The 12905-nt window shown below is 35.7% G+C and overlaps 1 protein-coding gene across 3 annotated transcripts in view; it reads left to right on the top strand.

Annotated features, from left to right (window-relative positions):
* The window catches only part of LOC117120160 (lysosomal-trafficking regulator-like), a 56334-nt gene that overhangs the window by 41391 nt on the left and 2038 nt on the right, over positions 1-12905 (top strand). For all 3 annotated transcript variants that reach the window (XM_033265183.1, XM_033265182.1, XM_033265181.1), the window contains 18 exons: positions 363-502; positions 1201-1395; positions 2014-2187; positions 2759-2902; positions 3349-3473; positions 4078-4326; positions 4665-4726; positions 5076-5287; positions 5750-6061; positions 6368-6524; positions 6751-6891; positions 7093-7310; positions 8384-8617; positions 8872-9061; positions 9862-9998; positions 10551-10649; positions 11233-11473; positions 12493-12649. In XM_033265183.1, the coding sequence (XP_033121074.1) occupies positions 363-502; positions 1201-1395; positions 2014-2187; positions 2759-2902; positions 3349-3473; positions 4078-4326; positions 4665-4726; positions 5076-5287; positions 5750-6061; positions 6368-6524; positions 6751-6891; positions 7093-7310; positions 8384-8617; positions 8872-9061; positions 9862-9998; positions 10551-10649; positions 11233-11473; positions 12493-12649 (3187 nt within the window). The remainder of the gene's footprint in view (positions 1-362; positions 503-1200; positions 1396-2013; positions 2188-2758; positions 2903-3348; positions 3474-4077; positions 4327-4664; positions 4727-5075; positions 5288-5749; positions 6062-6367; positions 6525-6750; positions 6892-7092; positions 7311-8383; positions 8618-8871; positions 9062-9861; positions 9999-10550; positions 10650-11232; positions 11474-12492; positions 12650-12905) is intronic.

The following is a 12905-nucleotide window of genomic DNA, read 5'->3' as shown; positions in this document are numbered from 1 at the left end:
CATTAGAGTTGAAAGGATTTGTGGTTAAGATGTTTGCCTTCCAATCCCATGATCCTGGACTCAATTCCTGTGACAGTAGGCCCACTCCGTAGGCCTTGATATGAGACATAGTTCATAAAACATAACTGGGGACTATGGGACAATTGGAGGTATTATGTTTTTACCAATTTTTAATACTGTATTATCAATTGTCTCTCGGATATCAGTGCCAATGGGTATCGCCATCCACAGTAGAATATATTTAACTATGTTAAGGAAGCTTCGTTTAAACAGATCTTCCGGATGTGGATGCTTCCAACTTGGGATCCCCTGCATTCTAAATAGAAAAAGAAAAATAACATAAATTAAAATTTGTTTCTTAGACCCGAAGCTCATTCTACCAAAGTCTCCAGCTGCCGACACGGTGCTTTGGTCATCAACAAAAAACCAACTTGACTCCTACCAGGACCTGCTTCTCAATGAGCTCTACTCGTTACTAGTCAACAGTCTTATATCCACTATGGTAAGTGTGTACCTTACCCTTTTCTGCATGATTGATTTGAATGTAGAGGAGGAAAAAACCATGTCTTATAGATAGAGAAGCTTTTATATATATAATTTATTATGAAAATTGAGTATGCTAAAGATTTTGTAAAAGCTAGAGTGATTGATATTGTGGATGTGATTAAAAGAAAAAATAGGCATGGGTAAGCCATAAGTCACAGAATTGATGACAAGATGGAGCACATCATTTCCAGTTTAGACTCCCAGGAAGGGAAAAACTGAGGTAAACTACCGAAACAATAGAGCAATAAAATTTAATAATACTGCGGATTTGTTAACTGGAGAAAGAGTGACCAAATGGAATGCTAAGGCTTTCGTCCAGCAGTGGAATGGCCATGGTTGAAAATGATGATGATTTAAAACATCGGTATAGAGGATGATTACTTAAGAGTTAATGTTTTTTAGAGGTCCTCTTTGAATAATGCAATTACAACAAAATACCTTTAACATTTACCATACAAAACTCAGCCTCATCACTCAGTTGGTAGGGTAAAATGAATTGTAATTAGAAGGTCTTGGGTTCAAATGTTGGTAGAGACAGTATATTAACTATCATAATATATGTGGTATAGTTGATATTTATTTTAACAACCTATGACCTAGTTTATACTTAACCAATCTATAGATTTAAGCTTTTTAAATATTCTCGTTTTTTAGGAACAGAAACGGGGGAAACGTTCACAGTGGGAAAGCGTGTTGTGGTCTTCTCGCGATACCCTACGGCTACAACTTAGCCGGTTGTTCATCCACATGTTGTCACCACAGCAGCCTCTGCATGCAAGGGTACTCAGCTTGCAGATTGCTCCCAAGAAACGAGCCAAAGACATCTTAGAATATGTGTTCCAACATCAGGTACAGTGAAGATATTACTGGTGGTTAAGGTGCTTGCCTTACAATCCCAGGGTCCTGGGTTCAAATCCTGCTTCACTAAGGTTTTTTTTTGTCATGGGTAAAAGGAAACACCACTTCCTAAACCTTGTTATGACACTTATAGAGCACCTTAATTCTTGTGTTAGATGTGGATAGGCTGATAAACTGATAGGTGGGGATAAAATAAATCAATAAAAAATAAATGTTTGCCTCACTAAAGTATGGTTTTCAAAGAGAAGGAAATATTAACAAACTGATATACTTAATACTATTCTTGTTTTATAGATGCATAGAAAAATTCCATTTATTTTCTTTATATGCATTCTCTTGCATAATGGACCGGTACCTTTTCAGTGTGTCAATCAAACTTAACAACTGACCAACCAGAACAAACGTCATTTTGTGGGACCTTAGGAACAATATCCAAGGGGCAGGGCTTAGCTAGCAGAAAGGTCCATTACTAGAATTATGATAAATATCCAATTATTGACCATCCATAATTTCCCAACTGTGTTTAAGCAAGACATCATTTTTTTTATTTTACAGAAAGTTTAACATTTATAATGTTTTCCATCTCCTTTTTTTTTTTTTAATCCATAGTTCAGTAGCTTTCTACATCTGTTCTTGTACGATCTACTAAGTAAGTACGGCTCGTTCTTGAATCCCGAGGAACAGAAAAATGCACTCTTAGTACAGAAGATGATGATTGACTTAGGATTCGAACACATCCCTCCAGAAACTGAAGACAAAAGTATACTAGATGAGGTTCACCAGGTGAGAATACTTATAATAGAGCTAATTTCGGTGCTTCTCTTCCATTGCTCGGATGTTTTTCACGTATGTATATTGATCAACTGCGGTCTTATCAGATTATAAATAATAATAATAATAATTCTGGATTTATATAGCAAGACATACTCTACACTATCAGATTTGTTTGAATGAATATGAGTATTTGTCAACTTCCAACAGACAAGGTGTGACACATAATTTTTACGTCAGATGTGTCTGAAACAAGCCTATAATGCAGGGGTCTATTTCTTATCCAGTCTATTCATGAGTTCATACTCTGCGGAGATGTTGATTTAGCTATATCACCGCTAGAATATGGCACTCTAAGACGCTCAGTCTCTTGCTTAAAAAATGTTTCCAATTATATTTTAGCTAGGTAAAATGTCATTGACAATTCCAGCATTCCCATCTGCCACCCCTGTTATTCTGTTAGATCAAGTTTGATTAAAATTTGTCTCTTGAGTCTAGTATTAAAAAAAATCAAAGAGTGAAACACTAGAAAATTTAAAATTACATTTTTAATTAATTTTTTTACAATTCTTTTTTGGTACAGAAAATGATACGAGCTAAGAGTGAAATTAAGGTTGTCAAGAAAAAATATGCTAAACAGAAATTAACTACAATGAGATCAAGAAAAATTCCTAAACAAGAGATTATACTGAAGGAAGTCTATAACTCTGCTATGGATGTTACTCAGGTATGGCAACTAGATGTACATTATATTGAAAAATGTAATAATATTAACATTGTTGAATGAACGCTGTACATGTATTTGTACATTTATTTATTGCATGTTTTTTATTATTTGTTTAATTTATAAAATTTATATAATGCACATCTTACATCAGAATGAACTGCTTAAGGCCAAGTCTGTTCTGTTAATTCTTTTCTGAATAACCTGACTAATTGCCACTATTCCTTAAAGAACACCCCTATGACAAAAATAGAACTGTCCAGCCAGATCAATCATGCACAATGTTAAAACTCCTCCGCTTCTAGGAAGTATGTGTGGAATTAAGCGCTACCAGTTTTATTCAAAATCACATGCCTCCTTCCAAAAGCTATAAAATTTGTGCCACATGGCTTCTACTGTTCGCATTATTTTTTATTGTTATTGTATTTATTTTTTATTTCTATTCACAGAGGATTTCTTCCTATCAGCATACGTTGCGTAAAAAGCTGTATGATCACCTGCGTCACATGATCACCCATGCGCTGGACGCACGGACCGGTTGGCAAGACATCATCCAACAGCTTGCCCATGAGAGGTCAGTGATTTTCCTTTTGATTGAACAGTTTATAAAAAATAATAACTAAATAAGAAGTCAGCAGTATTGCAAAAGAATGGTAATTAATTGGTTAAATGACCTGATTGACTTATAAAGTAGTAGTTATGGTGTTAATTCATTGTTTTTAACAATTTCAATTGTTAAAAACAAGCAGGTTCCAAAAGAGTTTCTTTCCGTCAGCCATCCGGGCCCTCAATGCAATACAATAGCATTTCATTGTGTCCGTTGCTCTGATAATTCACTGTTTTTCCATTTGTTCATTGTTTGCCGAATTGGACGTTGGTCCATGTTAAAAAGAGCCTCAATATTTTCTATGTGATGTAATGTATGCGTTGCAAATGATATAATAAATTGAATTGAATTGAATTGAATTGAATTGAATCTTATCTTCATGTCATGTAAATAAATATAAATTGCAAAGTATGTGCAGATTAAAAATTATTTTAAATATCAAAATATGAAATGCAATCACTGTACCACCAGTTATTAACATTTTCAGAATTTGTTCTCATATTATAGAGTAAAATTTATACTATACAACTTAAAAATATACATAAACTATTGTTTCCTTCCACCCCCACAGAGCTGTATGGTATACCCCCGATTGCTACCCAACCTCATGGCAGCTTGACCCCACCGAAGGTCCCGGTCGTGTTCGATGCCGTTTGCAGAGGTGCCATCTTGGAATTAGCAAGGAGTTTATCTTGGAGAACTCCCGGAAAAAGTCCAACACACTTCCTGGTTCTCCGCTGGAATATCTTTTCCAGGATGTGATTCATTCGTCTGATGCTGATGAGCTTAAACGGAAATTACAGGAAAATGAACAAATTAGGTAATGAAAGGATTTATCTTATTTATGTGATGTGTTTGTAAGCTTAGGTAGATATACTCTTTTATGTGTCTTTAACTGAAGTATTAGATATTTATAATAAATAATAATAGTATATTTTTTTTTATTTGTCCCCAGTCAAATTCGAAATTGGTAATTTGGGCTGAGGCCCTGAGTTCAGGTTCAAAGTTTTGATTTCATTTTTCTACAATTTTACAACCAAATTATATCTTTAAACTAAATACATATTTTTCAAAAATCTAATAATATTTTTGGTTTAGCTAAACAATAATAATAATACAGTAAAAATAATGAGGATATTGTTAATGTTTTTGTTTCAGACATACGTGTCCATGCTTGAATGTAACCCCAGCATCTGAAACGAAAGGAGAAATTTTACTTGGTATGTACTGATGTTTGTTAATTTCTGTATGTTGCTATAACTACAAAAAATAATGTAATAGTTACATCAATTTGATTTAATATAAAGAGTACAAGAAATTTCTTTGCAATTTTATCAGGCTTCATACAAACAGACTATAATTAATACCCACCATGTATAGTACAGTAGTTATTGACAAAAATAATTGTTGATAAACATGTACTTGATTGATTTAAAGAGCGCCCTCAAGTTTAAAAAAAAATTGTACATTTGTGGAACATTTTTTGTTGTACATAGTCAATATGCATACTACAATTTGGTTTTTTTTAATTTTTTAAAATAAGTATTCTCTGTTTTTATTGGTTCAAAGGACTGAATACTATGTACTTTGTTGGAGATGAACCAATCATGGATCCTAATATAACACAAGTTGTCTTAGGAGATCGTGAAGTAATGACGTTATTGTGGCTGTATGAGGACATCAAAGAGATCCTACCGCGCTGGAACCAATTACGCGACAACGCTATGGAAGTCTTCCTTGTAAATGGAAAAACATTTCTTCTTTCTTTTGAAAGTCAGAAGGTAAATGTTAATTTTATGTTGTTATACTAATAATTTTGTCATCTGTATTTATCAATCAATCAATCAATAAATCAATAAATCATCTTTTATTTTAGATCCATAGCATAAATCATGAACAAGTACAACTTCAATTTACAAATACCATATCTAAGCTTTCGGTATATTTTGGAATTATTTAATTAAATACCAAAAACACTTCAGTTGATTGATGTTTATACCTCCATGATTAATGATGTTATCTAATCATTATCATTATGCATCACAGGAAAGGTTCATTCAAACTTTCAAGTTGCACCTCACATAAACCCAAACTATCCATTTCAGAGTAGGATCATTTAATCCTGATGGACCCCCTTTTTATATAATTAATTTATTGCCACTAATGCCCCTCTCTAATCCTTGGCAAATAATTCCGGATCTGCAGAATAATATACCCTGTTTTATTTTCTTTAAATCTTGTAGGAAAGAGACGAGGTTATTCAGAAGATTCTGGCCAAGGATTTACCAAATCTCATCGCTGTGGACGATATATCGCTCATAACCCAAATATGGCGCAATGGCCAGATCACCAATTACGAGTACCTTACGCAACTGAATAAAATTGCGGGAAGATCATTCAACGATCTTATGCAATATCCCGTATTTCCGTTCATCCTTCGTGATTACTCAAGTGTTGTAATTGATCTTGAATCGCCTAATGTTTATCGTGATTTGTCAAGACCGATTTCTGTACAAACCGATGCAATGGCTTCACGCTTCATTGAACAATACAAGGTACAGGATTTTTCCATGAGATCTCGGTTATTAATTCGTCAAATTAGCTCTGTACAAAATTAAAGCTCTGTCGACACTCTCAATTTTATTTGACAAAAACATGTGACATGCCTAAATATGGTCATGATGACATCACATCATGACCAAATTAGGCACATCATGCACATCATGACTATATGGGCACAGACAATTTGATAACCTGGACATATTGTGAAGAAGCCCAAATATTTTAAGATTAATAGCTGCATATTTTACTTGTCTTCTAATTGGAATTTTAAAATTGTATTTTTTCTTTGGTAATAACAGTTATTGGAAGAAGAGTTCTTAAAACAGGAAAGGAATGAGGTTGAAGGAAATCTGATTGGATCGTTCCATTATGGTTCCCATTACTCCAACAGTGGCACAACCCTGCAGTATCTGGTTAGAGTTCCACCATTCACCAAGATGTTCCTACAATACCAAGGTAGCTATACGTTTTTGTTAATTTGATGTGGAGAAAGCTTATAAAAATATGGAAATATGTGGAGTCAACAAAGAAGTACATGATTTTTATAATCATACATAATGATAATGCATTTATAAAGACACCATCTATCTGGCAGATAATATTGGTTGTAGAAGTGTCTTGGCATTTAATTTGTATTGCTGCTACTGAAACTTCATATACTGTTCTCTCAATTTTTTTGCAGACAACCATTTTGACATCCCTGATCGCACGTTCCACTCCATTGAGACGGCTTGGCGTCTGTCATCCTTCCAATCAGCCTCTGATGTAAAGGAACTCATTCCAGAGTTCTTTTTCTTCCCGGAGTTCCTTGTCAACAAAGAAGGTATTGTGGCAAAAATGGGAAATTCTAATACTAAACAAAAAAATAATGTTTCTAAATTTCGTATAAAGCAATTTACATAAAACAGAACAATAGACAAAATTAATCATAGAAATAATATGTTATAAAAACGTTTACCTAAAATACATAAAATTACCCTTCTTTATTTGAAATTTTCTCATGCTCTCATGTTCCTTATTACAGGATTTGACTTTGGCCTGCGACAAAATGGAGAGTTGGTTGATGATGTTACTTTACCAATCTGGTGTCAGGGCAGTCCTCGACTGTTTATCCTAATCCACCGCCAAGCGTTGGAGTCCTCGTTTGTGTCACAGACTATCAATGGATGGGTAGACCTTGTCTTTGGATACAAGCAGAAAGGAGAGAGTGCAAAAGAAGCTATTAACGTCTTCCATCCAGCAGTAAGACTTCACTAAGTTTGTATTAGGGTGTTAAGATTATTTCGGTGTGAAACACACCAAGGATTCTGCTGCTCTCATCTATTCTAGGATTTAGATTCGGGCCTACCCAAGGCAGAATGAGTGGTTGGTTTCAAGGCTGTACCCTATGGTTAAATCATTACATTTACAGCTGCCTTTAGGGTAGAATAGAGTCTGGGCTGCTTCTAGAGCTGACAATATTTAATGTGCCTCTCAAAGCCAGATCCTGCTCAAGGCTGCATATGCCTTTTATTTTTGGATTGAATGATTTTTCTTATTCAAAACAGTTTACCTAAACACACAATATTCAGACTCATCTCTTGTGGTAGTGGAGAGTGAGGCTTCTTAAAGAAACTTCTTCCATATTCTCTCCCCCCCCCCCCCTTTTTTTTTTTTTTTTTCTTTTTGCAGCCACTGCTACTGCTCCCCAAGTTCTCCACCAAAAGGCAGCTCTTTCTTTCTCGACAGTGTGTCTCCATATGTTTTTGGGTCGTCCTCTATTTTGTTTGCCTCCTGGATTCCAATTCATTTCTGTTTTTGCATTATCATCCTATCATACTTTTTTTGCCCTGCTGCGCGATGTGATGATCTCTAGGCCACGTTGCTATGTAATTTATGACATGCACGAATGGTACGATGCTGAGAGAGTTTCACCCTTTGATCACCTAGGCCTAGGAAGTAAACCTAGGCCTACTTGTGTGTACTATTTCATTACTTTTTTAGGTCTCGTAGAATCTATGTATGAGGCATATAAAACAAATATTGACTGCTCTAGATTCAGGGAACGTTGAAATCTATAGCTCCTCGGTGATGTAGCCTATCTTCCCTCAAGCATTTGGCCCTTGAAAACATAGGCTACGGTCTCCACATTACCTCGGATTTCACCATTCCCCACATGAACAGTCAATATTTGTATACTAGTAGATTTCATCATGTATGTGTGTGTGGGTAGTCATATTTGGAGGTTTATGTGTTCATGATGGTGTATTTTGGGGTGAAGAACTTTGGTCTTATTTCATTATTTAATGAATATACTTTAATCTTGATTCTTTTAGACCTACTTTGGCATTGACACAACCAAAATAGAAGATCCGTTAAAAAGACGTGCATTGGAGACAATGATCAAGACGTATGGACAAACACCCAAGCAATTGTTCCGACAACCTCACCCACAACGATTTGAGCCAGAGAAGCTGTCTGAAGCAGCAGGCATTGTGGGCCTAGCACATATGGCAACTCGGAAGATGGGAGGGAAAAACATCACACCCCCTCCCCCAGAGAACACTCAGGTATGTAAAATTGCTGGTTGCGGCCAAGGAGAATGTACAGCAGAATCTATTTGAAGATCACGTTTATTTAGGGACTTCCTCTATTAAGGAACCAAAATAGTTTAATTTCTCTCGGTGCTAGATTTGTCTCACTGTATATCGTTTATTTGCTTATTTATTTTTGCCTGTCCATCTTTTTTATTATGTTGAGCTGTGAGACCCTGGTAAAGAGTGATAAACAATTTCTGTGATATTTTTATTCTTACTATTGACAGAGTCCTCTAAACAGCGTGAAGGGTATTCGATGGGGTGGTTATGTGGGGTCGCCTGCTGTGGCTGAGCCTGTTGTACGCTGGAGTGTGGCTCACCCGATACCCGCCCAGCATCTCATCCCGCTGCCGACAGGGAGTGTGTGTGGAGTATCGGCCAATCAGTGCCTGCTTGTTATGTACAGTAAAGAGAAAGGTAGGTACTGTACCTGTAGTATTGATTTAGGTGACGGAAATTCAGCAAGGATGTTGGTTGTGGTGATGTTTAAGTAGGGCTCCGCATTGCCTATGTCACAATGCTACTTGGAAAGTATGGTGGATTTGAAATTACGATAAGGCATTTGGAACTGAATAGGGTCTAAAGAAAGAAAGAAAAAAGGATATTTGCAAATTTGCATTTCAAGAAGAAATACCAAAGTAGTGATTTTGAATTAATATGTATACATAAATAATTCTGTTACATTTTAAAGAAAAGACAGTAATTTTCATTACAAAGATTTACAAAGATTAACAAAGTTGTTAGAGCTTCCAGATGCACTATGGACTTGTCCAGAACGTCAATCAAACTTAACAACTGACCAGTGCCAGGAATTTGTGCGTGTCCAACAAACACGTGTTGTCCCACAAACTCATGTTTTTACTTACATTTACATTATTGTTTTGCGAGAACTTAAGAACACTAGGGAGCTATCAATTGCACAATGCGGTAAGACGTAGAACGTAATTAGGTCGCTAAAAAGTCATCTGCGCACACGAGAACGTTTTTGCCATGTGGATTCTAGGATGCAATTTGACCAAATCTATGTTATGCAGGGAATGTAGGAATGTCATGCCTGGGTGAATCCCTTTTAGTGCAGCTTAATCACGCAAATCGCAAGCTCCCTAAATTCCAAGGGACGGGGCACAGCGGAAATGTCCACTGAGATGACAATGACTGTATTGTGTATATCATGTCTACTGTGAATTAACCAGGAATTTCCTGTCGCTACCTGATAGGTGTGAGTGGTGTACATGCAGTGGACATCAAGTGGTCAGGAATTGCTAGCTGGGAACACTCGGATGGTATTTTACGTCTCAAGCATAAGCCCAAGGTGCCTCCAGTCAACTTAATCCACTCCAACAAAAATGACAAGGTAGATGATATTTTATTTTTTTCATTGACTGAAATCTTCTACAATCACTTGGTATTTTGGTATTTATATAGTGGTGGTGGTGCTGGTAATAGTTGTTTGTGGAGATGATTGTGGTAATTCTAGTGATGATTGTGGTGATAGTAGTGGTGATGGTAATGAGGATGGTGGTGGTTGTGGTCATAGTAATGATGGTGATGCTGATGATGGTGGTAATAAAGTTGGTTGGAGTGTTTGGAATGAAGATGGAGGTGAAGATGGTTGTTGGGGTTGTGTTGATGGTGGTGGTGATGGTGTTGGTGACTGTGTCGATGATGATGGTGGTGCTGATGATAATGGGGATGGTATCATTGGTGATGGGTATGGTGTCGATGAAGAGGATGATGATGGTATCGATAGTGTCGGTGCTGATAATGATGGTATCATTATTGATGGTGTTAATGATGATATTCGTGGTGTCAATGATGGTACTTTATTTTTGCTGAATCAAAAGTATTCACTAGGCAATTACATATATTTGTTTCACATATTGTATGTATTATGTTTTCTCTGTAGATAACATGCTGTAGTTCAGTGACGGACTGTCGCCTTCTACTCACTGGCTCGGCCTCTGGAATCATCACAGCCTACAACACCAAATACAATCCTGACAAGGTAAAATATTAATTATATCACTCTCAAAGAGGCTATCTATCATACCATATTTATTTGAATAAACACCCCAGGGCGTTTATTGTTGGTGTTTTAGAGGAGGGTGTTTAATGAGGGAGGCGTTTTTTTGTTGTTGTTGTAAAATGGATATGTATACAGTCAAAACGCCCCTTAATTTCACTGTAAATTTGGAACTGTAACACATAATTACCACAAAAATTAGTTAATGCGTGATCATAAAGACTTATTGATCCTAACCAGATTAGAAAAACATGTAATTTAACTGGAGTAAAACATTATTAGAATTTGTTGAGAATGATGTTGCTTACATTAGTTTTGTTCACAGTCATTTAGAGGGGGAAGGGGGTGGGGGGTGTTTATTTGAGGAAAAATAAACACCCCAATTCGAGGGAGGTGTTTATTTCAAATGAGGTTCTGGAGGGGGCGTTTATTTGAGGGTGCCGTTTATTCAAATACGTTGACTGCAAAAACTTGAAAGTGGTTAGATGCTGATTTTCCAACATTATTGCTACATGTACAAAGCTTAAACATTATATCAAATGTGTTTTTCCCATTTTTGTTACAGCAAGCTAGCATTGAGATTGTCGGTAGTAAGGTTTGTCTGTACGGCCACACTGATGTTGTATCTAGCATTGTAGTTTCTCGTCCGTTCAGCATTATGGTGACCACAAGTTTTGACGGAACATGTATTGTGTGGGACTTAAACCGTCTTTGTTATGTGCAATCTTTGTCAGACCACAGTGGCGCGGTCACTACATCTGCCATTAGTAACACCTTGGGTGATATAGCTACAGTGGCTGTCCAAGGTATGATCATTTCAATTGTATTTTTAAATTGTGGAATGCATGAGAAAAAAAAATTTAAAAAATAAAAAAATAAAATAAAAAAAATAAAATAAAAAAATAAAATAAAAATAAAAAAATAAAAAAAAATAATAAAAAAATAATAAAATAAAAAAAAATAAAATAATGTTTTTTTTCTTGCTGAAAAATGGAGATTCCCAGTTCCTCATTCAAATCCATCGAGCTGCAATTCTAATTATGTTTGAGCTAAAGGAAGGCTGAAATACAAATACCTATGATTTCTCCAATGAGAACACCCCTAAAAATAGTAGAAATTATGAAGTCTGCATTGGTGTAAGTTTGGTTGTTCTTATACATAATACTGGATTGGATGGTTCTATTATTTTCATGGGGTATTCCAATATTAAGGAATCATTGGTATTTGTTGCTTTATCCAAATGTCAGCTCTCTTTGTGGTTTTTTTTTTTCGCTAGAGGGAGTATTATAAAGACATTTCTCCTGCATGCATTAAAGCTTCTGTAGTTATTAGAGAACTCTGTGTGTGATCGTTTGATAGGAATCAACGTACTGATACTCATAGCAGATTCATATCTATACAGGGGTAATGTTTAGACTACCAAATTTGCCATCACCAGTAAGATATCCAATGATATCGCCAATCTGATGACATCACTGGTAATACACCTTATTATATGACCTAAGTATTTGATGACATCACATATTAATTAAACCTGAATAAGGTTCAAAGGAATTTCTTCTGATGACATCACTAATATCGAGCCTCACCTTATTTCAAAGCTTTTTCACTGATGCTATCACTATTAAAAGTTGCAGTACCAGAACTGTGAACCCTTGCCTGATGTCATCAGCACCTATATAACAGTCTGGTTCCAGGTTCAATTACAGAGGAAGCCTATCTGATGATTTCTTAAATTACAGTCATCTTTGAGAACATCTGGCTGTCAATGTTTTTTTAAAATTTTTTTTGTGTGTTTAATAGTGTTTGGGCTGTTGCTTTTCAGAGTCTGGCTCATGCAGTCTCCATCTGTGGAACATCAATGGTAATCCAATTGGTAGGATCATCTGTGAGATGTCAGTCTTGTGCGTTGCTTTCTCTGATGCTCCTGAGGGCATCTCTGTCAACTGTTTAGCTGCAGGCTGCAGCGATGGATTGATAAGGTTTGTCTAAACATTATACATTCTTGGTTGATGCTGTTATTGTGGTTTCAAATTGCAGGCAATATTGAAAAAGGAATAGATTTGAGTTTACATTACCTTTGTTTATTATTTATTATGATATTACTGTTCTGTTGTCGGTATGATAAAGGCTTATTTAATGCTGGTGTAAAATTGTTTATATAAATGTTGAATGTATTTTTATATCATTAAAAGTGCCCTTAATTATTAACTGACCCTTTTGAAATGTGGTTTATAT

This window comes from Anneissia japonica, unplaced genomic scaffold (genome assembly GCF_011630105.1).
Source record: "Anneissia japonica isolate Jap-2015-1 unplaced genomic scaffold, ASM1163010v1 scaffold401_len1656234_cov178, whole genome shotgun sequence".
In the NCBI taxonomy this organism is placed as follows: domain Eukaryota; kingdom Metazoa; phylum Echinodermata; class Crinoidea; order Comatulida; family Comatulidae; genus Anneissia; species Anneissia japonica.
The sequence above is the reverse complement of the archived record's forward strand: the minus strand, read 5'-3'. Positions and strand labels throughout refer to the sequence as shown.